Raw genomic sequence first — 26,110 nt, 5'->3', positions numbered from 1 at the left:
TATTGATAAGTATCATTGCCTTATTTGATATAAACGGCGACTATGTTTTACTACCTGCAACAAGTACGTTACTGATTAAAATTGTTGAGAACAACAATAGTAGCATGATGATAAGGTGCGACAATAACAAATTCTTGCATTATACAACATGATACATCAATATCTATCATATATTTCTTTGTAGTTTAAATTGATAACAATAGATATATTCTCAATTAAGGGTTCTAGATTCTAAGACATCATATTATAAAGATATTTCGAATAGTTAATTAATTACTATCATTATAAATGATAAATATAAATGATATATAATTATAAATGATAAATCATTATAAAATTACTATATTATAAATTAAGAGAGTCAATTACACATTTGCATACTAGAACTGAAAGAAAAATATTATGGTTAATGTTACAAACATTAAATTTAAAAAAATAATCAACCTCAATGGGACGCGTCAAGACTTATGAAGGAGTAGCGAATGCTGATTACGCCTGTGCATTCTCCCGTGACTGTCATCCGTCGTGCTTTTCCCCCTTTGCCCCTTGCTAAGCGCGTTATCGTGGCAAATTGCACGCGCGAGTCAGGTTGCGCCGACCACGCCGACAACCTCCACGTGCTGCTGAGCAACACTCAGCCGCCCCAAATTGTAGGTCGCCGCCGTCGGTTCGCGAAGAACGGAAGGCGGTGGCGAAGCGGGGATAGGTGGTGCGGATGAGACGAGTAGGCGATAGTGCGACGACGGGCGAGGGGAGGATTGATGCGAAGAGGAGAGGTGGGAAACGGATTGCGCGCTCGTGCGTATGCGCCTTGGCTGTGATCGGTGCGACCGAGGAGGTAAACATTGTACAGTACGATTGGCCGGCCCCGAGGCGGCGGGTCTTTTGCTTTTTCGTCTTGACCCGTCTCTTACGGGAAGAAGAGGAAAGGTGCGACTTCTTTTCTTTCTTTCCGAGTTTATGCGATCTCTCGTGTGAGTTCCTCCAGTTCTTCTTTGAGGATCATTGGATCAAAATCGGAATTTTATGAATCACTCCTTCCGGATAATTGGATCCAAATCAGAATTTCACGAATCACTCGCCATTATCGTTGCCACAAATCCTCCTCCGGATATCGCTGAAACGAAAGATGATAACCAGTGTTCAGATTTTGGATTACACTAAGATGTAACGTGACAGGTTACACCCTAGGTTGCAGGTGGGTGCTTCTCCATCCGAATACTTAGCCTGATTCTTCTTTTATTTATCTCATCTCTCTTTCTTTGATACTTATTTAAAAGTGACATCGCAAGTTCTGTTAACGAAAACTGTCTTTGGATTTTTTAGATTATTTCCTTGTGTTCCCGAATCCGCGTATTCTTTTTTCATGTAATTTTATGAATTCTCACGACTAATGTTTTTTATTTTTAAATCCTTATCTGTAGATATTTAAACTTGCCACTTTCGAGCTTCTAGATTTTTTGAGTGTTATAAGAAAATAATTAAATTGAATGCAGTGTTTTTCATAACATCTCACAGCATGAAATATTCATGTGAATCGTTTTTTGAAACATTTTAATAAAATATTTTAGAAATATTTTATAAAAAATTGTAAATCACTTTAAAATATTGCATTAAAATATTTTGCAAAAATATTGTAGAAATATTATAAGAAAAAAAATATTTCAAAAATTCTGATTTCCTCCGGACATAGTTATATTTCAAAACTATTTTATAAAAATTTTTTAAATGTTTCAAAATTGTAATGAAATATATTAGAAATATTTCTAAAATATTTCATGCTGTATAAGATCGTATTTAAAATAAAAAAATTGTCATTTTGATTTTGAATACGAAGCATACGGAACATAGACAACAAGAAGCACGAGGAACTGTCATTAATTTTCCAAACTACAGAATAGCGCGTCTTCGTATTCAGTTCCTGATTTTGTTTCATTTTCTTTTATGCGTACACGCATATCGATAACGGGCATATTTTTTTACTGAACACATAATTATCAATATGAATTTATATCATTTCTTTAAAATCTAATTTATGTCAAACATTTATCAGATTATTAAAAGTTTTTTATTCTTAGAATATTCTTAGAATAAGTATAATATTAAACTAAACTCATTCTTAATAGAATCATTTTTTTATATGCATATATGATATAAGTAAATTATTTGTATAATAATCTTTTATTTTTATTATATTTTTATTATACTTTTATAATTATATATAACTCAAATTGCCAATCATTAGTTCGCTGGCATTATATTAATTTGATTTTAAATTTTTAAATATTTTTTATGGTTTATATTATAATAATTTAAAATGTATTATTGCGAAAATCTGCAAAATTAATACAATTAGAAATGATTGCGAGAATACTTGAATTACGAAGAGGAAGAGTTGCACAGTTTCATAAAATTCGGCACGAAAATGTCTTCCGGACATGAGTAGCGATGTGACGGTTTGACTGTAGGATGAAATTTCCCCTCAGTATGGGGGATGTTTTCGTGGATCAATACAATTTTTGCGTATTCCCTTTCATGAGTTGTGATATTCGTCATATGATCAGCCGATCAGTACGAGCTCCATCAAGAAAATGAATAGCTATAGAAATGAATATAGGAAGAGAATACGAAAAGAAGGAGAATGATTACAGGGATGAGAGGGAGAATAGGAGAAAAAGAAGGAAAAACGAAAGAAAGAGCGCATCATACGCGATTATCGTCATGTGCCGCTACGTGTTCCTCTTGTGATGTAACTCTCAACGTCCTTACTTACTACGCGCCGAGTTGGACGAGGTCGGTGATCGCTATAAAAAAATGCGACTCGTACACGTGGAGGCGGCCGCGCGGGTTTCGGCATGGTATGCGAAGACGAGCGGAGATGGTAGCAGTAGCAATACCGACGGGGGGTAAGCGGGCTGCGCGCGATACGCTTGCAACGTGGCCGCCGACCACGCCCGCGGCCTCTTTGGCCATTGTCGGATGATAGCATCATGCGCATGCAGGTGCTTATGTTAGCGCTGTGCATACAATTCGAGGATTTGTTTATAATTCAGAAAATAAGAATATTTTCTGTTTCCGCTCTTTTGTTCACGAATATTATATATTTTTATTTGAAATATTCAAATAAATTTGCAAACTTATACCTGCCATTGCAGTATTTTGGATTTATTTCTTAGTGTAGACAAAAATTTCACGAATAAACGGTATTAAAATCAAGATTTATCATCTTTTGGAAAGATATTAAAACAGCGAACATATAAACATAGTTCCAGTATAATATACAGGATGTCCGGTAAATTTCGACAAAACGCTTGTGTATAGATAAAGCTTTAATATCGTATTTTCTCATGTTGGTAAAAATAATTTTATAATATATAATAAAAAAAATGCGGTATTAAAAAATGATGATAAATTTTGAAAAAATTCTCTGAACTTTATGAGAAGAAAATATACACTTTTTGTTTCTCGCTATTTTTCCATAAAGTATTTGAGTACAAAATTATTGAAAATCAATATTCAGCGATTTGTAGTAATTAATATCTTGTTAACTGTTGCGAAAATTGCAAAATGAGAAAGGACTTTTCAACTCAGTTTAGTCCGTTCTATTTATACATGAGCACTTTGTCAAAATTTACCGGATACCCTATATAATCGGATACGCAATTTTATTGCGTTTTATTTAGAAATGAAAAAAATAGATAGAGTAAAAGTAGAGAATATAGAATAGCGTTTTTTAAATTAACGTTGCTTTGATATAGATGCATATGAAGATTTTATATTTACACTGAACTCTTAAGGAATATGTTAGTTACAAAATCGAATAAATGAAAGTCTTTCAAAATTTAAGTTTAACGTCAATATTAACAAAAAAATAAAAAAGTGAAAATAGAGGGGGTGGATCTAAAAAAATGAGATGTAATATGGAATACCGATGAAATTTAAGTAATAGTAGAGGAAAGAGCTATTATGAGATACCGTGTTTGGGTAAATGCCAGAAATGTATGGACGGAATTAAAAAAATAATAGGTCATTTTGAAAGGAATTTAATAAGTTTTAAGATAATATTATGTAATTTAATTAAAATTCTATTTTTTTTAATTAAAAAAATGTAAAAGTAAGCAAATTGCAAAGTCAAAAAATTGTGCTCTTAATATGAGATGTCTTGAGAAATTGATAATAAAACGCAAAGTACATCAGTATTGCAATTAAATAAAAAACTTTATTTAATGTTTCTAAAATGCAAATAGACACAGCCAGTGCGCGCGCAAAATGAGCATGTGATGCATTGTATTTAGGACTCGTCTTCAATAGTTGGAACCAAGCATCACAAAAATGAGCACTCGATGTTGATTCCGAGTGTCTTTTTTATTATTGCATAATAACATTTATACTTTAGTAACGATTTTCACTGACATAGGAGCATAGGTTAAATTATTTCATATTAGAAATACCCTTAGTATCTCATGTTACGCATTACGGTTTTACGATCATCAAATGTTACTTTTAAGCAATTCAACATATCCCGTATTTTTCTATTAGTATGATCTTACTCTATCATTACATGAAGAATTTATTGCCAAATATTTACTTATTAAATAATAAATAAGGTTTAAAGACTCATCTCAATGAAATTTGAAAACATCCAAATTCTAAAATCTTTTTTTAAAATAACTGCAGACATGATCTAATAGTGAATTTTTCTAAATAATTTTCAATCCAAAAGCAATAAATTCATGATGAATCAATAGATAACGTTTATTAATTTAGCGGAAACACCTCTATCTCATATTAAGTGCCTATCTCATAATAGGGAGCTTTCCTCTAGTAAATAATATAGGCCTGCAGTCGAGTTACACATTTCGACTAATTTTGCCTATCGTCATCCTCACTCCTTTTAAAAGGAAGGATTTTGAAACACATTGCCTCACATTCACTGTTTAAAATTCAAATTTTTATAATTATAATTATAATTATAATTATAATTATTATGTTAGAAATTCAATTTATTTATTAAAAATGATTTTTTTGATCTTTTTTTTTAGTATGCAAATTTAATTAACGCACGTGTTCTATTTTGAAGTATTATTTTTGAGTGTCTAACATAATAATAATAATAATATAATAATAATAATTTGTAAACAGTGAATGTGAGGCAATATGTTTCAAAGTTCTATAATCCTATAATGACCTGTATGAGTTCCTGTATAGCATGTAATATCACAGTAATATCGCAGCAATATTGTAAAATATCAAAATATTGCATATTACAGTGTAATATCACAGAAATATTACTGATATATTAATCAATGTGTCAATAAATAACATTGAAATATCACATAATATTTTTGTGATATGTCACAATAGTATTGCTACAATCACAGTAATATAACATATTAAGGAGGCAGAGTGATGTATTATATATTATAATAATTAATAACGTTTCTACAATGTTTACTTAATGTTAAAGACGTCATTAAGATGTTAATTATTAAGATATCACAAAATTATGTGTACACACACATGTAGGGTAAAGACAGTTGTAAAATGTTAAAATTAACATTATTCCAATATAAAATACAGACTTTTAATTGATACATATATATTTATTACACATATGATACATATTATTACCATATTGATTATCAGTACTGAAAATTTATAGTTCCCGTTACATATATTACAAATTTTTAGTACTGATAGTCAACTGGCTGTAATATACTGGCTTGAATGGTGACGGTTCATTATTCTACCATAAATATATATTTTTATATTGTTGATTTTTATAAATAAAATGTGCTTACTGCTTCATATTTAATGATTATTACAGAAAAATGTTGATGAAGTTTTGAATAAAATAACGAGCATAATTTTTATTAATTCTTCAGCATGTAGCTATAGTTTGGAAAGCAAAGAAAGAAATTTTATAATTTAGTTCTATGTAAATGTGTTAGTAAATTTATAGTGAAATTATAGTAAATAAATGTTATATTATTCTAATTGAAGATAATTAATAGTAATCAAAATTTAATACTTGTAATAGTAATAATATAAGAATTATATAATAATAATATAAGTAAATAGTGAGTAATATTGAAGATCATTATTATTTTCTAATTAAGGGGATGCTGGGGTGCTATTCTGTAACTGTTTTACACGCTACCTATCGACAGTTATCGGTGTCGTTGCGCAGCTTTTTCACCATATAAAATATCTGCGCAACGACATCCACAACTGTCGATGTGTAAAACAGTTACAGAATATCACCCCTGGAGTAATGGCCAAACTTAATCGATGTTGATATTACATATTCTTTTAATTCCAAATAAAAAAAGTCTATAATAGTGACATTTTTATTCATTTTTTACATTAACATTCTGTCAAACACACAAAACTATCTTTATCTAAAATGTTGCAACGCCATCTTTTGCAAGATCGAACACCTATTGCTAGACAAAATTATTGCTTTGTTTACCATTCCGAGTCTTCGCTCAGCATTCGTATACACGTAATTTTTGTAGATCGATGTAAATCTTTCTTTTTAAGCTTTCAATTTTAGTTCCATAAACTCAGTATTGATTGTATATGTGAAACGCTGGGTGCTGAACTGTCGTTTTGTTCATACGTGCTGTAAAACTTTTGTATTGAGGAAACATCTACGTCAGATCTCTATGAGATAAAAAAATGTAAGTTTTTAACTTTTCTTTCGATTTAGTATAAAGTCCACTGCAGCACCTTCGAATTTTTCATCTGTTTTAATCCTAAAAAAATTTTTGTTTCCGTTCAATAAATTCAGAAATTTATATCGATCCGCAAAGTCCCGACAATTGATCACTCCAGCATTCCTTTAATATGGAATAATTTTGAAAATAACATTAAAAATACCAATTTAATAAATTTTATAAAAAATTCTTTAAAATGTAATTTTTTTCAATAAATATTACATAAATATAAACATTATATACGTATCACGGAAATATTTCAAAATATTATAGTGACATTTCTGTAATATATCTCAGATAATATTCCTCTGATTTATTTTCGCGGACATTGTAATACTGTGACATCTCAATAATATTTCAGCGATATTTCTATTACTATAATATGCAATGGAAAATTGATATTGCTGTAATATTATCATGATATTACGTGCTATATAGGTTACGATTAATATCATTCTTGAGTTCGATTTTATGTCTCCACGCACGGTCTGAATGTTACGAAACAAAAGGAATGGAGATGACGATAGGCAAAATCAGTCAAAATATGTAACTGGGTTGCAGATCTGATTAATAACACAATATATGAACACAATAAATATATGAAGTTTATTGTGTTCATTTACAAATTTGTTTATTTACACAATCGATCAAGAAAAATAGTTAAAAATAATTCACATTTTTATTTTTATTCACATATTTTATTATACAATAACACAGAAAATATAATAGCATCATTGAACATAAGCCGGCAAATAAACTGGAAATATGATATAATCTATAACCTATAATCGCAAATAAGCTGGTAATGTATGGTATTGGCTGCGTTCAGCAGAACGTTTATTTTGCAACTGTTGGAAATTTTCTTCATGATTGGGTTATGCTTTCAAAGAGGAATGGTCCTATCTCAGCAGAGAATCATCAAAATTGCAAAACTGTTGTATTCTGTTGAACACAGCCATACATACCATGTAATTAATTTTTTGTTAATGAAAATTACAAAACGGTTACAAAAAAATTGAAAACTTTTTGATTTATTTGCCCGTATACATAAAAAATTTCAAATGTAATAGAATATTTCGAGAAATATGAAGAGCACTTCGCATCATTGCAAACGTTTCTTATGCACTTTTCTCATATTTGAAACAAAACTTTATTGCGGTTCTTTGTCCCACGTAAAAAATCGCGACAAGCCAATCTTACAAACTTGACATACACATACACATACTGCACATAAATTGTTTATTCTACGCAAAAAATATGGGAGAATCACAAAGTTTCACGCTAACTAGTTCAATTATTGAAACATAAGTGTAGCGTCGTATGTTCGGAAATATTCAGTTCCGAAACTTTTTGAAAGTACCATGTAACCAGGATATTTTTTACATAATACGATTCCTCCGATTATTTTACACATAAAAGTATTGAAGTAGACAATATAATCAAAAAGTCAATATAAAATATTTAAATACGAAATATTTTATACCTTATTCTGTCACAAATTGACATAAAATATCTTGTAAACTATTAATTTTTTAAATAGCGAAAGTACAAGACTTTTAATTTCAAATAATAGTATAAAATTAATTTAAAAGGACGAGAATATAAATTCATAAATTACAAGAGAATGCCGTATGAATATATTACATATTATTAGATATTGTATTGATCTTATTACACATAAAAAATAATAATTTAATTACATGTATCCTTACATACATGAAAATAATAATATAATTTCATTATACGCGCACGCACGCACGCACGCATGCACGCATGCACACATAAAATAAAATTGAGAATTAGTTAAAAAACGCAATATATATATATATATATATATATATATATATATATACAGTTGAAAAAACGTGATTGTCAAATGTGTTAATTTTTTTTTATTTATTGTTGTTTATAGATATTTTATGTTCTTTTTCTTTATTCATAGAGTTATGAATTTAAAATAAAGATTATCACGTATAATTTAAATAATTAACAAAAATTTTATTTGAATGAAAACATTCGAGAATAAATTTTATCGTGCTCTCTCAGTGATTACTCATTCCGATTTGTATCGTCATCTGTAGCGTTATTTGTTTTCTATTAGCGTTTTTAGCCGACCAGGTTTATACCAATCTGGGTTGAAAAGCTCTCATTATTGGTTGATATTATGTGCTCTATCAATAGTAGAGCACAAAACAATCTTAATCCAACCCAGGTTGGTGCAAAATTATTCGGGCCAAAAACACTATATGATTTCTGAGAACACATTACAATTCTTCCAAAAGGTAAAGGCAGAATGCGCTTCAAAACTTGGAAGTCTCCGGAAGACTTGCTAATTTGATTTGCATATATCTGCTTATAAGACTTTTGATTGTTTTTTTTTTTTAAAGAAGCGCCAGTGGCAAGATATGATATTGCATATTTATGTGTATAAGGCCTCTTCACATTTAGAATATTTCATTTCCAGATAGTACAGTCAGCACACAATGTTCGAAAAAAATTCTTTTCTTTATTTCCGACTTACAAAGTAAATTCCTGTTTCATCTCATTTCTGTTTTAAACCTATATTCCCGAAAGTTCTAAAAGATTTTATTTTTATGTTACCAATTGTGATCTCTTTTTCAGATTCAAAGGATATTCTTTTTCGAGAGGGTTCCGTTAACGCATAGTGCAATAGTACACATCTACTCACATCGGCCGGTGCCTAGTAACTTTTCACTGCTTTACTAATGAGAATATTTTATTTCAAATTGACCAATTAGCGATGTGTGCTATTGGAATTTTCTTTTTTTTCTTTCTCTATTTTTCAATTTTGTAGAAGGATAAATCGTATTTTGATTTTCATATAAATTAAGTTGCTTTTATTAATTGCACATAGGCCAATTGCGTATAAGTCAATTACAGCGCTAGAAAAAAAACTCCTTACACAGTGATTGGCAGTGGGCAATTACAATAGTGTGCAAGAATCATTCTCACTTTTATTTAAAGTAATACAAACATGCATATAAATAAATATGTGTATATTTTTGAGTATTTTTTTAGTTTCATTTCAAACAGATTATAGATACTAAAGAGTAATTATATTATGATATTGACAAATCATACAATGAAACACGAGTTACGAAACATCCACGTAAACAAACAAAAAAAAATGATTCTCAAATCGATCTTTTAAATGTTTTTATTTTAGTCTTCCGTCCTCGATGTTGGACTACTGTTAGATGGAGTCCGTGCCGTCAAATCCAGTAATGTCAATTTCGGCGCCGGGCATAACTGCCAACTTAGAAACGATGAGTTCGGTGAAAAATTTGGTGTGCAGCCCGGATCTCACAATATTCGCGACCACACCGGGGTGCAGCAGAGTTGAAGCTGCAGATCTGGCCAGTCCAACGGTGGAAATAGGAAAATATCAGTGTCTACTCTGTCAGAAGAGCTTTACGCAGAAGAATGTATATCAGAGTCACTTGAGATCGCACGGTAAGGAGAGCGAGGATCCATATCGCTGTAACATCTGCGGCAAGACGTTTGCGGTACCGGCGCGACTGACGCGTCATTATCGTACTCATACTGGCGAAAAACCGTACCAATGCGAGTATTGTAACAAGTCGTTCTCGGTGAAGGAAAATCTCAGCGTACATCGGCGCATTCACACGAAGGAACGGCCGTACAAGTGCGACGTGTGTGAACGCGCGTTTGAACATAGTGGCAAGCTACATCGTCACATGCGCATTCATACTGGCGAACGGCCGCACAAATGCACCGTATGTGCTAAGACATTCATACAAAGCGGCCAGCTGGTGATACACATGCGCACGCACACTGGTGAGAAGCCATACGTGTGCAAATCGTGTAAAAAAGGTTTCACCTGTTCCAAGCAGTTGAAAGTGCATACGCGCACCCACACTGGCGAGAAACCTTACACTTGTGACATTTGCCGCAAGGCATTTGGCTATAACCACGTACTCAAGTTGCACCAGGTGTCGCACTATGGCGAAAAGGTGTATAAGTGCACGATTTGCAATGAGACTTTTGGTTCCAAGAAGACAATGGAGCTGCATATCAAGAAGCATCCGGAATCACCGGCATCCGTCACTTCTACTATTACAGACAGCGACATTTCCTCACCAATAGCGATCGCTTCGCCAATCGAACCGGATGTTGAAATTTCTCAGAGCGGCGGTGGTGATTGTGGTGGTAATAGTAGCAATCTTGACCCAGTCACGGTCCCAGCGATTCTAGATTTACCGGATATCGCTGTCGACGACAAGGAAAACCTGAAGACTGAAGAGGCCTATTCGGATTCGACATCGAACGCTTACACTGTTCAACGTGACTTTGGATACTACCTTTATTCCGGCAACAGAGAGCAGCAGTATTCACAACCAATAATAACATCACCGTCAAATACGGTAGAACCCGTGTTCGCTGATATCGACGAGAAGCGCTTTCAAGCAAGCGTGGTGGTAAGTACGCCGATGGAACCAATGACTCATCACGTGTTTTTCTATCCCGAACCAGCGTATGCCAACTTCGGTTTAACCACCAATGGCGGTGTTCATCTTGATACTACCGATTGCTCATCTCTTTTGAATTTGCCGGGTAATGACGCGCGCCGAAGGGTTGAGGCTGCCTTAGAAGCGGTTGAAGAAGAGCGACAAAGACAAGAATATGGTGCCAGGATTGTCAAAATTGATCGAGATCCGTTACTCACGCCACCGTGCAGTAATCCTGAGAGCCCAGCATCGTCACCTGACTTGGCCTTGGATCTAGTAATACCACCACGAGAAACGTTAATTTTGCCGCCTAGAAAACGTAGCAAGATGATTCTTCAATCCATGGAGAGCGAATATAGGAATAGCGGCGGTAGTGGTGGCAGCCTAATCACGGCTTCACAGAGGCAAAATTCTGTCATTCAGTTTGCGCGAGCTTCATAGTGAATGTGTCGGAGCTGTTAGAAAAGCTTTGTGAAATCGCTTTGAAAGTCACTTTAGAAATTGAAAATGCTTTACTTTGATAACATCAAGATCGAAAATTGGAAGAAATGTCGATTTATGTGTGTGTTTCTTCGGTCAGGACAAATTTGAGTGCAAGGAGTACATAGAAATCGTCAAGAATTTCACTGATATCCCAATGTCAAGTGAAAATAATTGCAAAATGCACGAGTAATGAACTTTTTTCGTTAATTGCGATACAAAGCTGCATTCGGCATATATGGAAGCTCTCCATTTTCAGAATTAGGAATGAAAAGCTCATGTGCCTCTTCGATGAAACGCTAAATGTAACGCAAGTGAATCGCAACTCAGTGTTTTATCTTTCCATTCGTAATCAGTATGATCTGAGAAGGCTGATTGCATGAAGTTAGCTCAGCAATCAAAACTGCGTTTGTTACTTAATATTTAATAGCAATTAACGCAATCCATGTACTGCATATATTTTCCTAATGGTTTACGGGCGAAAACACTCGTAATTACCTTCTTGATCTTATTCGATAGCTCCTTGATCTTTTGAGGCTTTAACATTACGTGTATGTAATATATTGGATGCGTGGAACATAAAGAGAAAAAGATTGGATATATTACTAGATTGAGAGAAGATCGCACTAATCGCGAGCGTGCATGATGAGGTAGCAGTGCGTATGCTATCAAAAAAACATAACCTCATTAAACCAAATTTTTGGGAAAAATTTAGATAATTTAAGAAAAGAAAAAGTTATTAAAAAACAGAAACCTTTTTATGAAAATTAGAATGTTAATTTTAAAACATATGTACACGCGCATACTTATGCCTCTTTAAAAGCTTTATTAAAAATTTTTATTGTATTTAAATTAAATGCTATTAAAATATTTATATTTTATATTTATTTTATATATGTGTTATCTATATTTTAAATATATATATGGTAGATTTATTATAAGAGGGGGATTACATCTTTTTAACATTGTGTGATTCGTATACAACAGCCGAGTAACACAAACATCTGATACACAATGTTTAGTATTAAACAGAGCCACTTACTCAGTAAATGTGTTTATAACATTAGTGGTTCATTCAAGTATAAGAGAAATATGTTAGAATGGCTATGGGATATTTGGCTACTTAAAATTAACTACATTGTATGATAACTATTGGCAACAAACCAAAATTATAAATTCAAAACATTTTGTTCTTGAAAAATTGTATTTCTAACTAAATTCTGAGATGACTTTTTTCTTACAAAACTTTGCCATGTTTAATTTTTAAACTACAAAAGGAAAGAGCTCGTTACTAGTCGGATAAAACAAGATGATAACAACAGTGCATTTCATCAATAGATAGATTTATTATGAACTGCAAATTACAGCAAAGATACTCTCCATATAAACGTGCGTGTCTGATGGTCTGAATCGATCGATAATAAACTATTTCCTTCTATAATTCAAAAATTAAACTTCAGACATACACAAAGTTTTACAAGAAGAAAAATTATCGCAGAATTTAATCGGGGATATGTTTTTTTTTAAGATAAAGGAATTGTTTTTTTTTTTAAGACAAAGGAGTAACTTTGTATAGCGATAATTAACATACAAAATGATTAAAATTATATTTAAATGGTTAGTCAACTTTTTGAGATAAATATTGATCACATAATTGCCGAATATTATGGTCAACAATTGATCAACATTACGCAATTATTTACTAATGTAATATGATATGGAAGAAAATGTTGAAAGTGTAAAAATTGACGTCTGAATATTTGTTGAGCGCAAAGCAAAGAATTGCTGTAACTCAAACTTTACACATATTACCTCATCGTTGCACGCAAGCGACGTTCATTTTTTTTTTTAATAATTTACATGTCCGCTCGCACGCGTGCCGATTGACTAGCCCTTCGCCATAGCGAATGCACGTTCGCAAAGATTAGATATCTCTCTTGCCAGCCTTAACAAGACTGACTCAGTCTACCTCGTTAGCATCACGATTCGGTTCACAGGGAGCTGCCAGTGAGTGTCGATCATCGTATCATCATCATCAGTTGAATATTCGCTAACTAAATAAGAGCAGACGATAAATTTAAGGTCATGTATTTTTTAGCATGTACATTATTTTCGGCAGTTTATGTATTACATAATTTTATAAAAGTGATACACATGATGAATCTGCCTATGTGATCTTAATTTGAAATCCTAAAGTAAAAAATTTAATTTATTAAAGATTTTCAAAAAATCAACAACTTTTATAATAATTCTTTTCATGGTTGGGAAATTAAGAATTTTTTTTACAAATAATTAATTTTTTCAAAAATTAGTTTGTATGGAATAAATGTATTCCATTCGACATTACGATCAATTTGTAATATAGTTAAAAGTTGCAATATAAGTACAATTTGCATAATGACGATGTAACTGAAATTTTTCGTAAATCAAACATTTGGATTAAATTTTTATTGTTTCTAATCTTTTCTGAGAAAAGATAAATTTTCGCAGATCTCGCAGCCAACTTTTCCACCAACCAAAATTTCAACTGTAGGTTCAATTTACTCCATTTGCAACCTTCTAAGCTTTCTTTATTAGAAAGAGATAAAGACTTTATGTTAAACATTAAGGTCAAGATTGATTAATTTTAATAAAACCAGCTGCGCGGGTCTCTGGAAATATTTCAATTTTGTAATCATATGCTTTCGATTATATTAATATGTATTTTTTATATGTAAATATAATAGATACAGTTTATAAAAGCTATAAAACAAGAATGACAAAAAGACAAATAAGAAAATCGAACCTTAATGGTATCGTCGCAATTGTTATTCGCTTTTGTGAAGATTCAAAATCGATTATTTAATTGGAAATTGTAATACAATATATTAATCGGTGTAGCTAGTTGATACTTCTGTGGAATTACAAGAAAGAAAACAATTAAGCGCAAGAAGGAATGCTGGAAAAAAATAGAGCATTGGAAAAGAGAGAGAAAAGTGCACCAAACAATTGAATATCTCTGTGATAAGAACTCCATAGTACCAGAGTATTAAGCGGAGCCGAGCCCACTGCCAGAGTACAAGTATATGTGCACACGCATGCTAGTGTGATGCGAAACTATAATATATTATATAATATACATCGTACGACGATGAAGATAAACTATCGCGTCAGAACTCAGTTTGATATAGATGTTCAATTTCTGATAACTGACGATTTTCGAACTTTCATATTAATTTTATGTGATTGTATGGAATTCTACCTAAATTCTAAATCTTATAAATAAATTATAAATAAACGATATTTTAGACAAATTTTAAATTTTGAACAAATTTATATTTTTTTAAGCTTTTCAAATAATAACACACATTTATACGCCCAAATACGCACATAAACATATTATAAACAAAACATATTATAAAACAAATTTAATTTATATCTCATTACTTATACAGAATGTCCCGTAAAGACTACAACACACATAAAGTTAAATTTCTGAGAGCATTTGAGGAAATTTTACCAAAATATCAAGGCTATTAGTATTTTAATTGTAAGTTTAAAGTTAGAAATCATATTATCTAAAATTTTTGCGTTCAGGTATAGTACAAAGCAATGTTGACGAAATTGTTGCCCCTTTTGTTAATATTAATATAAAGATTATATAAATGAAGACAAAATTATATATTTTTTTGCAAACACATTATGGAATATTTCCTTTTTTATAATAACTTTTTTATAATAATTTTTATTTTTACATAAAGTGCAAGCTGTCAGATAACATTTCTTTAAGAAATTGTTATCATAAAATTTTATTTATTACTAATTTCACATTTTAGATGTAAAATTGTAATTATTAAATAGTACGTAGTTAACTAATGATATGTACCAATCTTATAATTATTTAACAAAATGAGCAAAATAAAGTATTAATATAATATATTAATATATAATAATCTATATTAAATATTTTATTAAAATAATTCGAGGAAATTATAGTAACTTATAAATATTGAAAAAAATTAAATTTTTAATGCTAATAAGCATTTTTAAAAATCTATAAGTAATTTATTGAGAAAAATTAATATTTTTCGCAATACATTATTTACACGTTTTTAAAAATTACTCAACTGGAATTCGAACTCAGATCTCCCGAAAGCTTGGAAGATCCACTTGCTTGAACTAGAAATTGTATAAATTTTAAGAAATATTAGATGCAAAGAATCGCTTTGACCAAATATGGCGTTTTCCATTCAATTTAATTTATATTAATTAAAAATGCTTATACACAATTAATCATAAAATTGGTTATTATTTACATCAAAGTTTTTTCCGAATTTTAATGTTTTTTTCTTAATAAAAATCTTTATTGCGACTGCAGCAGCGATAATCAATCGGGGGAGGTGTAACTTATCTATTTTTTTTTTAATTATTTATAATATAAAAATGAAGAGATGAGGAGAACTTCCTCAATGACCTTGTCGTTGAGGATATGTTGTCGTGATTCTGAGAGACCTTGAAAAAGTTTTAATTGTTCCTAATTAAAAAATTTTAAAAATTTTAAAAATAACATCCTATTTCTGCTGCATACAACATTAAGAAACACCCTTCCCTGTCTACGTAATAACTTTCCACGAAAGCGAAACCTTTCTCCCCCGTCTGGAGGAAAGTTAAACGCCCCTAGGCAGAAGGAAGATGAGGTGGACTTCGTTTCGCGTAAAAAATTAAACACACATAAGCAAGGAGAGAAATGGGGTGGATTTTATTTCAAATAAAAAAATCTCTTTTCTGCTTTAAAAAGAAATTTTCTGCTTTAACAAGAGTATTTTTATTCTTAAAATTTATTTTAAAGCAAAGAATTTGCGTTTTTGAATATTATTAATTTTACTAAAACTACTATATTTTTCAAAACTATTAATTTATAAATTAACTAATTAATTAACTAATTAATTTTTAATAATTTTACTTATTAATTAATTTACTAATTAATTATTAATTTTATTTATTTATTAATTTATTATTTATAACTTATTTTTTAAATATTACAATTTTTTTAACAAGTAAGTCAAGGTCAAAATCATTGGGGGGAGCTTCCCTTTATTTTTACCTGGAAATTAATAGTTAAAAAAATAGGTAGGTTACACATTTTTCGATCTCTTCTAGTAGATTATCAGTATTAGAGTTGCAACAAAGATTGCATTATCAAGATTGCAAGAAAAAAAACCATTAAAATTCGGAAAGAACCTTATTGTAAAAATAAAATTATAGTAAAATTTTATAATTATATACAATTTATAAAATCAATGTTGTATGTACATTGTAATATTTAAATTGTGTACTTTTCATGCATAATGTCTATGCATAATTTACAACATCGCATTAAACTTTTCTGCGTAACTTTTTTGGATAAACTTGTAACTGTTTCGACAATGTGATTGTGTAAGATATTTAAATATGATGTATTATCAAAGCAATTACAAATATACCTCTCAAAATAATTTGCAATGCGCAATAAAATTTATTGCGACGTGCAAGATTGTGCATAGATATAAATAAGGCACAATTTGAACAATTATTATGACATATATAGGATTAATTTTACAAATTATAAATTATATGAATTGATAATTATAAAATTACACTGTTGTATACGCATTTTAGTTTTCATTAATAAAAATTAATATGAATTACATAGTTAATAATTTTATAATATTTATAAGTTACTAATTCATACTATTTTAATAAAATGTTTAATATTGACTTGAATGAGTTTTAAATACTAACGACTAACAGTAGCTACTTATTTGTTAAATGTAGGATAAATACATGTCATTTGTTAACTACTAGTTTTTCCGAATTATTTTTCTAAAACGTTAACATGAGCTTGAATGAATTCTACTTAGATATTAATAATAAGTATTGCTTATCTTGTTGAATATTTATAAGACAGATACATATTATTTCTTAACTATTTATTATTTGATAACTTCATTTTTACATATATGATATGAAATTGTGACAGTAAATTTCTTAAAGAAATACCATGAAAATCTTGTACTTGCATCATGTAAAAATGAATATGTTGTAAAAAGGAGTGTTATTGCACAATGCATTTACAGAAACATTAATAATTTTATCTTGATTTATGTAATCTTTATTTTATTATCAATATTAACAAGAAGGGCGATAATTGGCTTGTAGTATTTGTACGTTGTATTGCACATCTGAACGCGCGAACTTTAGGCGATATTCACCAAATAATAGCTTGTAATTCAAAAACTATTGTAGCATTAATATTTTGTTTTTGTCTCAAACTCTCAGGAACTTGCCTTTAAGCATTGTTACGATCACTACAGAACACCCTCTGAAAGTATCAATTAATGATTTTAAGTTCATTGAAAGATTTTTATTTATTTCAAACGTATTTATTATTTCAACAATTTTTCTCAAGGATATTCTTTAATATCTCAATCAATTATACTCGAATTAGCCTGACAAACAGAGCTCTGTTGCGAACAACGCTGATAGTAATAAAGCACATGCCTATTCGCGACGCCTGGCTATCGTAATATGTGTGTACATATATGCGTTCAAATTTATGTAACAATAACGAGTAATGTAACTAGTATCATGTATTCATACACATAATAATCATAATTGAGCACCGCGCGGTCCATTCTCGTTCAATACTTTTAGCGTTGAAAATATGCATTCATAATAAGCTTAATCAGTTCTAAACTAAATTTTATAACAATGTATATATATATATATATATATATATATTGTATATATATATATATATTGTATATATATATATGTGTATGTATATATTTTTCGTGATAGATTTTCTAGAAACTGTATTTTCAAGTGTTATAGTATATCCTGTCGAAAATTTCCAAGTGGATTCCCATGGAAACTTATGAAGATCCATATAGGTTATTCAAAATCCATATGGAAATTCTTGTGGTGAATGAAAATACATATGGAAATGTACATGATGTATAAAAATCAATACGGAAATCTATATAATATGTGAAAAATCATATGGCGTATAAAGAACTAGGGATGCATCACATAAAATTACCGGATATCGGATATTCGAGAAAGCAATTTTTCGAATCGAATATCCGAGAAAGTATCTCTTAAAAAAACAAAATCTATAGGGAAAAAGATTGTAATTTTGCAACAATGTAAATATTATAGCATCATGAATATGCATGAATACTTATTTCTAGAACATTTGTATAAGAAAAAATCAATAATTTAATAATATCAAATTTCAACCGGATATATTCCCGGATACTAACAAAGAGGTATACATTTATATGTAGAGTAGGGTTGCCAGCTAAGAATGCGTGAGCGAATAGAAAGAAACAGAGAACGAGATGGCCACCAGCATCCTTGTTTAATCGTGCATGCGCTGTTGATTTTCACTGTGGGGAAATTTCAGAGCAAGAGCAATGTATCAATGCTCCTCTCAGCTTTCAAAGTTCTATGCGCGGCGCAACTTTAGAAAAAGATAAAGATGGCCATCCCGTATTCTTTCCCTTTCTATTGTCTAACATTTCCACTATTAGAGGTTCTTGTGCCTTGCCTACTCTATATATACAACCTCTTTGGATATTAATGATATCCGGCTATCTGGATTGTAAAAAAAGTGCCGGATAATACTGGATACTAAATATTGAATACTTTCCGGATATCCGGTGCATTCCTATAAAGAACCATATGGAAATTCACATAGTAGGTATGAAAATATGATAATCTGTATAAACAATAAGAATCTTATTAGTTCATGTGAAAACAACCAATAGGAAATAAAAACCCAAACAATTGAAGTTGGATCTATAATGTCTTAAATAATGTAATTCTTGTGAATTTATTATATGTATACTATATATGTACAGTCGTGGATATAACAGTTGCAACACTTTTTTTTCAATCGAGTTCTGAATGCAGTCTGCTCACCAAGCGATTGGTTCTTATTTATATAATAGATCATAAATAAAGCCTGCGGCACACGATGCTTGTTTTCCTGCTGGATTCCTAGCTGGATTAGATACACCTTGCCATCGTATTGGCTGTGGTATTGACAGTGTTAGCATCGTTAATACGATGACAAAAATTTATTCTAGCTAGCAATTCAACAAGAAAACAAGCATCGTTTGCCACCGGCTTAAGAACCAATCGCTCAGTGAGCGTATTCCGAAACTCTTTGAAAAAAAGTATTGCAATCGTTCTGCCCACGACTATACATGCATATATATCATATTTGTAATAATTTGAATTGCGCATCAAAATTTTTTCGGATTTTTTAAAATAGAGAAAGACAGAACTATTATAGTAATATCACAAATAAAATTCTTATTGTTTATATTACGTCGTATAAAAAAGACGTTTGTTTCCACACATATATTGATTATTGCGAAGAATATTGCTAAGACCTTGATGTAAAGGCTTAGGATCACGACACAAAGAAAAATTTAAGATTTAATTTAATCAACCAATTATAGTACAGACTGTAAAACGTGAACAGTATCGAATCTAACATGTTGATTTCCTTAATTCTTTATCAATTTGTTTAAATCTTACGTCTTAAATATTTTTATGTACTAGGACCTTTAGGACGCTCGCACGGAATTCAAGTTTGACTCTCGGCCGAGGTAATATTTTTTGCAATAAATAAATTTATTTACAGATTTTCAGCATATTAAAATCTCTTTAATAGATGTCTATTGAGCAAATTTAATTGTAATATTACTACAGTAGTTCTGCTGTGTTTTAAAAAGTCCGGAAGAATTTCGGCGTGCAGTTCAAATGACTACAAACATTGTATGTATGTATGTACGTATATAGTATATGCAAATTCACATGGAATTAATTAAAGCATTGAATCTAGCTTCGACTATTATGGGTATTTATTTCCTATTGGTTGTAATTTATATAATTTTTATATGCATTTTTTATAATTTTTTAATTTAATTTTTCGAAAACTTTCTTGCTATATATAATATTTTGAGTCGCGAACTTTAGGAATCTAATCCATTTCAATGGATACTTATATTATGTGAAGATTCACGTAGGAATCAACATGATTTCTTAGGAATCCACATAGGACCTAATTTTTTTATTCAAATTCTCATGGAATATGAAATTTCAAATGAATTTTCCATATGGGTTTCTCTACCTGGTTTTTTTCGATAGGGTAATATGAGGTACATATGTTACCACAGAAAATTCTGAAGCTGGAATTTGGAGCTATAACGCAGGAAGGGTTGTTAATTCATTCATGTATAGATTAACTCTAAAAATTTCAAAACTTTTTGATTTCAATTTCTTTTTTTTTTTTAATTTGAGAGGGGGACTTTAATGATTCTCTAATACAATTGTTATGGCGAGTATAAGCCGCGCGGAATAATGAAGTGAGAGTGTAAATTATTAAATATTTCATTGATGAGAAGAAAAGCATAACGACGTCATTATTGTTAGCGTAAGATATCTAGAATTATTATTATTTTACTTATATATATTATTACGATTACTATTATCATTATTGTCATTTTCATTATTAATAGTATAATTTTATTAATATCAATTATTATTTATAATTATTATGAATCGCGTACGTGCCGGTGAGATGAAAATCATTTTGTTCTAACTGGCGTGTTGAACTGATTGCATATAAAAGTATCACTTCTAAAAAAATAAAAAAAAAATAAAAAAAACGGAACGCTATTTCACCGCGCATTTTCCATTTTGTTATAGAACCATCCGAGAATTTTTCTTGTGACATCAAATGAGAGCAACCTATTTCGAAGTACAAGCGGAGAAAATCCTTTCTTAATTTTAGAGCGTTGTGAAAGTATAAAAATTTATTATTGTTTTTGTATTTATAAAAAATTTAATGTAAATGAATAAAAAATTGTGAGTTTCCAAATATGTGATCGTTTAATATCTTTCTTTGTTGGTGATTTTTTGCAATTTTACATAGAAGAAAATCTGGAAGTACTTTATTGATCTCCTTGGGAAAATTGATCTCTATATATTATTCTGACACTCTGGAAAGTTCTAATTTTCTTTTATATTGCCAATAATATTTATTTTTAAAGATAGGAAATATCAAATGTGATTTTAATAACACTGATAATAATAGAGAGCAGGTATATTTTATCTTCCGAAATATCTTTTTCGTACTCGGTAAAAAATTTTTTGTATATTGTATAATATAATCATATATATTACAATATAATAACGCGATAAAAATTTTTTTGTGCATGAATATGTATAAACATACATAAATATTAAATAAGTAAGCATAATATTACTCGAATGTTTGCACCGCAAAACAATGTATCTTAATAATGATCAATAAATGAGCAAAGAGAAGTTTGATTAATTATTTAATATGTGTCTTGAAAAATATATGTTTCGACTCACAGACCCATCAGTATAATAATCGTAAAACCTTTCTAGTGTATAAACTTGACTGGCAATCATCTTGGGAATTCGTCAATAACAGCTTTAACCAGACTTCTTATTTCTTATTAAAAATATATTTCATTTCACATCATTTTTTACATCTTGATTATTATAATATTAATGTCACTAGACTTAACATCGATTCTTATCTAACGAGGATTATAGAAATTTTACATCTTGATCACAATTATTATGGATATATGTACTAGAAGTATATTCAAAGACGCCTATGAGTTATGGAATGTAATCGTCTTTATGAACGATTTAAATTATTGTCAATTATAGTTTTATGTACTGGAATGTAAGGTTTTACGATTATTATACTGATGAAGGCTCCGTGAGTCGAAATGTATATTATATATTAATTTCAAGAGATATATTAAATAATTTATTAATCAAACATCTCTTTATGCATCTTTAACATCTTGTTTATTGGTTAATGTATATTCTCTATTGCGATATATAAATATTCATAACATGCATAATCATATATATAAAATATGTCTACACATGTTCATACATTTCTCTCTTTCTTTTATAAAATTATTTTTTAGTGTAATAGAAATAATAATAGTAATGTGAAAACATAAAAAATAATTAAAGAGATAATTTTCGCATTGTTCGTTTTAGAAAGAAAAACAAGTTTGGAAAAATGTAAAACAATTGCTCATACACAATTACACATAATTTTATACATAATTATAATATAAATAATTTTTTTACATTTCTTCAAATTTGATTTTTTCTAAAACAATATAAATAGTAAAAATTACCTTTTTAATTATTTTTAATGTTTTCAGACTACTATTATTATTTCTATTACACTAAAAAGTAATTTTATAAAAAAAGGGATGTATATGAACATGTGAGAACATATATAATTATACATATTTATGAATATTTATGTATATTTATACATATTTATACATATTCATGCACGAAAAATTTTTTACCAAGAATATAAAGATAGATATATATATAATCCATTATATTAGATTGATCAAATAAAAAAATGACAAGTGTTATAGTAATCAGTCCTGGCATAATATTAAAACATTTGTTATGTATTGTATATTCGGCATTATGTACACAACGTTACGTGCGCATGACTTGTCTGTGATGTTACTCATCCTTGAATAGGAGGCATTGATAATAAACACAATTAATTATTATACGAGGGCAAGTCAATAAGTTCTTAAAAAATCTGTCAGAGGGCATTCGCAGTGTCATGTCATATTACTTTTTGACAAGTAGTATCTTTCAGCTGATTACTGTCAAATTTTGAGCGAAATTTATCGCGTGGTTTCATTTCTGTAAACGATTAAAGCGAACAATCATTGTATTTTTTGCAAAATGGGTTACGTGCAGTGATCAAATATCTACATATAAAAGATTTAACGCCAAAAGAAATCAAAGAATAGGATAAATTCATAGCACATATCCACCAGCGTTTGCGACTGTATACAATTGGGTGAATGAATTTAAATGTGGTCGTACATCCACATGTGATGCACCTCATTCACGTCCAATTGAGGTTGCTACACCAGAAATCATCGATAAAGTCCATGATATTGTTTTAACTGATCGACGAGTGAAAGTGCGCCAGCTTGTTGAGGCCACAGGCATATCACATGACACAGTAGTTTCAATTTTGCACGAACAATTGGGTATGAAAAAACTATTGGTAAGATGGGCCGCGTTTGTTCACTGTAGACCATAAGCGCGACCGTGTGACGATTTCAAAACAATATTTGGAGATGTTTCAACGTAATACAGATGAATTTCTGGATCGATTCATTACTGTGGATGAATTCATTACTTCACACCCGAGACGAAGGAACAGTCAAAACAATGAACTTCATCGAGTGAACCAGCTCCGAAGAAGACGAAGATCGTGAAGTCGGTCGGAAAGGTGATGGCTACAGTTTTTTGGGATGCACGCAGTATAATTCACATCGATTACCTTCCGTCGAAGCAAACAATCAATGGCGATTACTACGCAGCCTTATTGGATGTTTTAACAACATTTAAAAAAAAAAATGTCTACATTTGGCGAAGAAGAGAGTGCTCTTCCATTAAGATAATAAACGGATTCACACGTGCCCGGTCAAATTTAATAAATTCCGCTACGAATTGCTGTCTCATCCAGCATATTCGCCAGATTTAGCCCCCTGCGACTATTTCCAACCTGACGAAATGGTTCGAAGGAAAGAGATTCACTACCAGAGAGCAGCTCATCGTCGAAACAGAGGCTTATTTTGAAGAGTTGAACAAATCATATTATTCGGACGGCTTGAAAAAGTTGAAGAATCATTGGATTAAGTTTATCGAGCTGAAAGGAGACTATGTTGAAAAAAATAATAAAAATGAATCGATAAAAAAAAAATGTGTTTTACTATGTTTTTCTAAAAACTTATTGACTTGCCCTCGTACCTTCGAGTTTACTCAACATTCATAAACATGCATAATTATATATACACTCAACCGACTATAGACCTCGGGTTGAGTACGGATGTGTAGTGTTGTGACGACGATAATAGCAATTTGTACAATTGAATGCAAATCAGTTTTCATATTTTCAGTGTATTAATAAATAATTTAACTCTTTTAAGGTTAGATTATCATGACAACAAAGAATATATAATATTAAAAGGATTAAATTATTTATTACTGAAAATGTATAAATTAATTTGCTACTTTGTGTTAAGATGTGTCAAGCAATTGGAAAGCACCCCGCACAACATTTTTCATTGCAAATATATATTAAACATATAATATCTATGTTATATTAATTTTGCGTTTCATTTCATATCAAATATAATGTATTAAATACGTAATTAAAGCAATGAATGTAAAATATCAAAATCGAAATGCATATATAATATATTCTTGAGGCTTCCATGGGTGCTTTCTATATAAATATTATGCGTTTTGTGGGTTTTCTCCGTATCCAGATCCATTCTTGGAATGCCAACGTTTCGTGAACCTTGCAGTCCACTTCATCAGACCAAGGAGCAGTCTGATACTGAGCTATTTCTCCGGGCCGTCTTTTCTATTACATTGCTTGTTGGAGTGGGGGGAAAGAAGAGAATTGTATGTGGGGGTGGGGGTGAGAGAGGTGGGGGAAATTGGTCAATTTTCAATAATCGAAAGAATGGTTTTCCATATTTTATTTATGTTATCTCTATTTAGATTGTTAAGGTGTTTTTGTATCTCTATGGCTTCTCTATACTTTCTTAAAAAATATGATATAATGTTGGTTATTGTGCTCGTTTTGTCAAACAATATTTTATGTCCTGTTTCGATGTTGTGTTCTGATAATGTCGATTGCATGGCGTGTTTTAGCCTCACGTTGTTCTTTTATCCATAGATTGACCATTCTCCCAGTTTCTCCAATGTATATTGCCCGCAGGAACAAGGTATTTTGTATATTCCTGCGAAACTAAGTGGAAGTCTTTGATCTTTAGGATTTCTTGTATAAGCGAGCTAATGGAAACTGCAGAGAAACTCAATGTCTCTATCAACAAATCTTCCCTCAAAGACGATACCCTGTTAAAGATATCTTCGGTTCGGTTCATCGTCCACTTAAGGAAACAGGATCTTTCTTACCCAATACAGTTAATCGAAGACCAAGCATAATCATTCGAGCAATCGAGGAGCAAGTGATTAGACGAGTCACAGAAAATCTAAGACTTAGTAGGAGATAGATCGCATTAGAAATGCAAAACATTTCTTTCTCAACTATGTAGAGGATATTAAACGAAGTTCTTTTGCATCCTTTTGCATACAACGAGTACAAGCAAATTAGCCATCACGAGTAATTTTTGATCAATGATATTTACAACAGTATACTTTTCTAAATTTTGAAATGTCGATACTTTTCACAGACAAAGCAAATTTTTCGCAGGATGCTATAACAAATTATCATAATAATCATCTATGGTCATACGAAAATCTGCATGGTAC

General features: G+C 30.5%; 1 protein-coding gene across 2 annotated transcripts; it reads left to right on the top strand.

The window, feature by feature from the left end:
* The first annotated feature begins 813 nt into the window (after positions 1–813).
* Kr-h1 (kruppel homolog 1) lies at positions 814–21,602 on the top strand. 2 transcript variants are annotated; one of them, XM_087410489.1, is made up of 3 exons: positions 814–930; positions 9,342–9,416; positions 9,907–21,602. In XM_087410489.1, exon 3 carries the CDS (start codon positions 9,938–9,940, stop codon positions 11,648–11,650), a length of 1,713 nt encoding a protein of 570 aa, XP_087266615.1. In that variant the 5' UTR covers positions 814–930; positions 9,342–9,416; positions 9,907–9,937; the 3' UTR covers positions 11,651–21,602. The 2 variants fall into 2 exon arrangements, with proteins under 2 accessions (XP_087266615.1, XP_087266617.1); XM_087410491.1 differs by lacking the exon at positions 9,342–9,416 and having other exon boundaries at positions 835–930.
* Positions 21,603–26,110: the final 4,508 nt, after the last annotated feature.

The sequence above is a fragment of the Acromyrmex echinatior genome, chromosome 1 (assembly GCF_024713525.1).
Source record: "Acromyrmex echinatior isolate Ae372 chromosome 1, ASM2471352v2, whole genome shotgun sequence".
NCBI classification, from domain to species: Eukaryota; Metazoa; Arthropoda; class Insecta; order Hymenoptera; family Formicidae; genus Acromyrmex; species Acromyrmex echinatior.
This window is presented reverse-complemented; position numbering and strand designations above follow the sequence as displayed.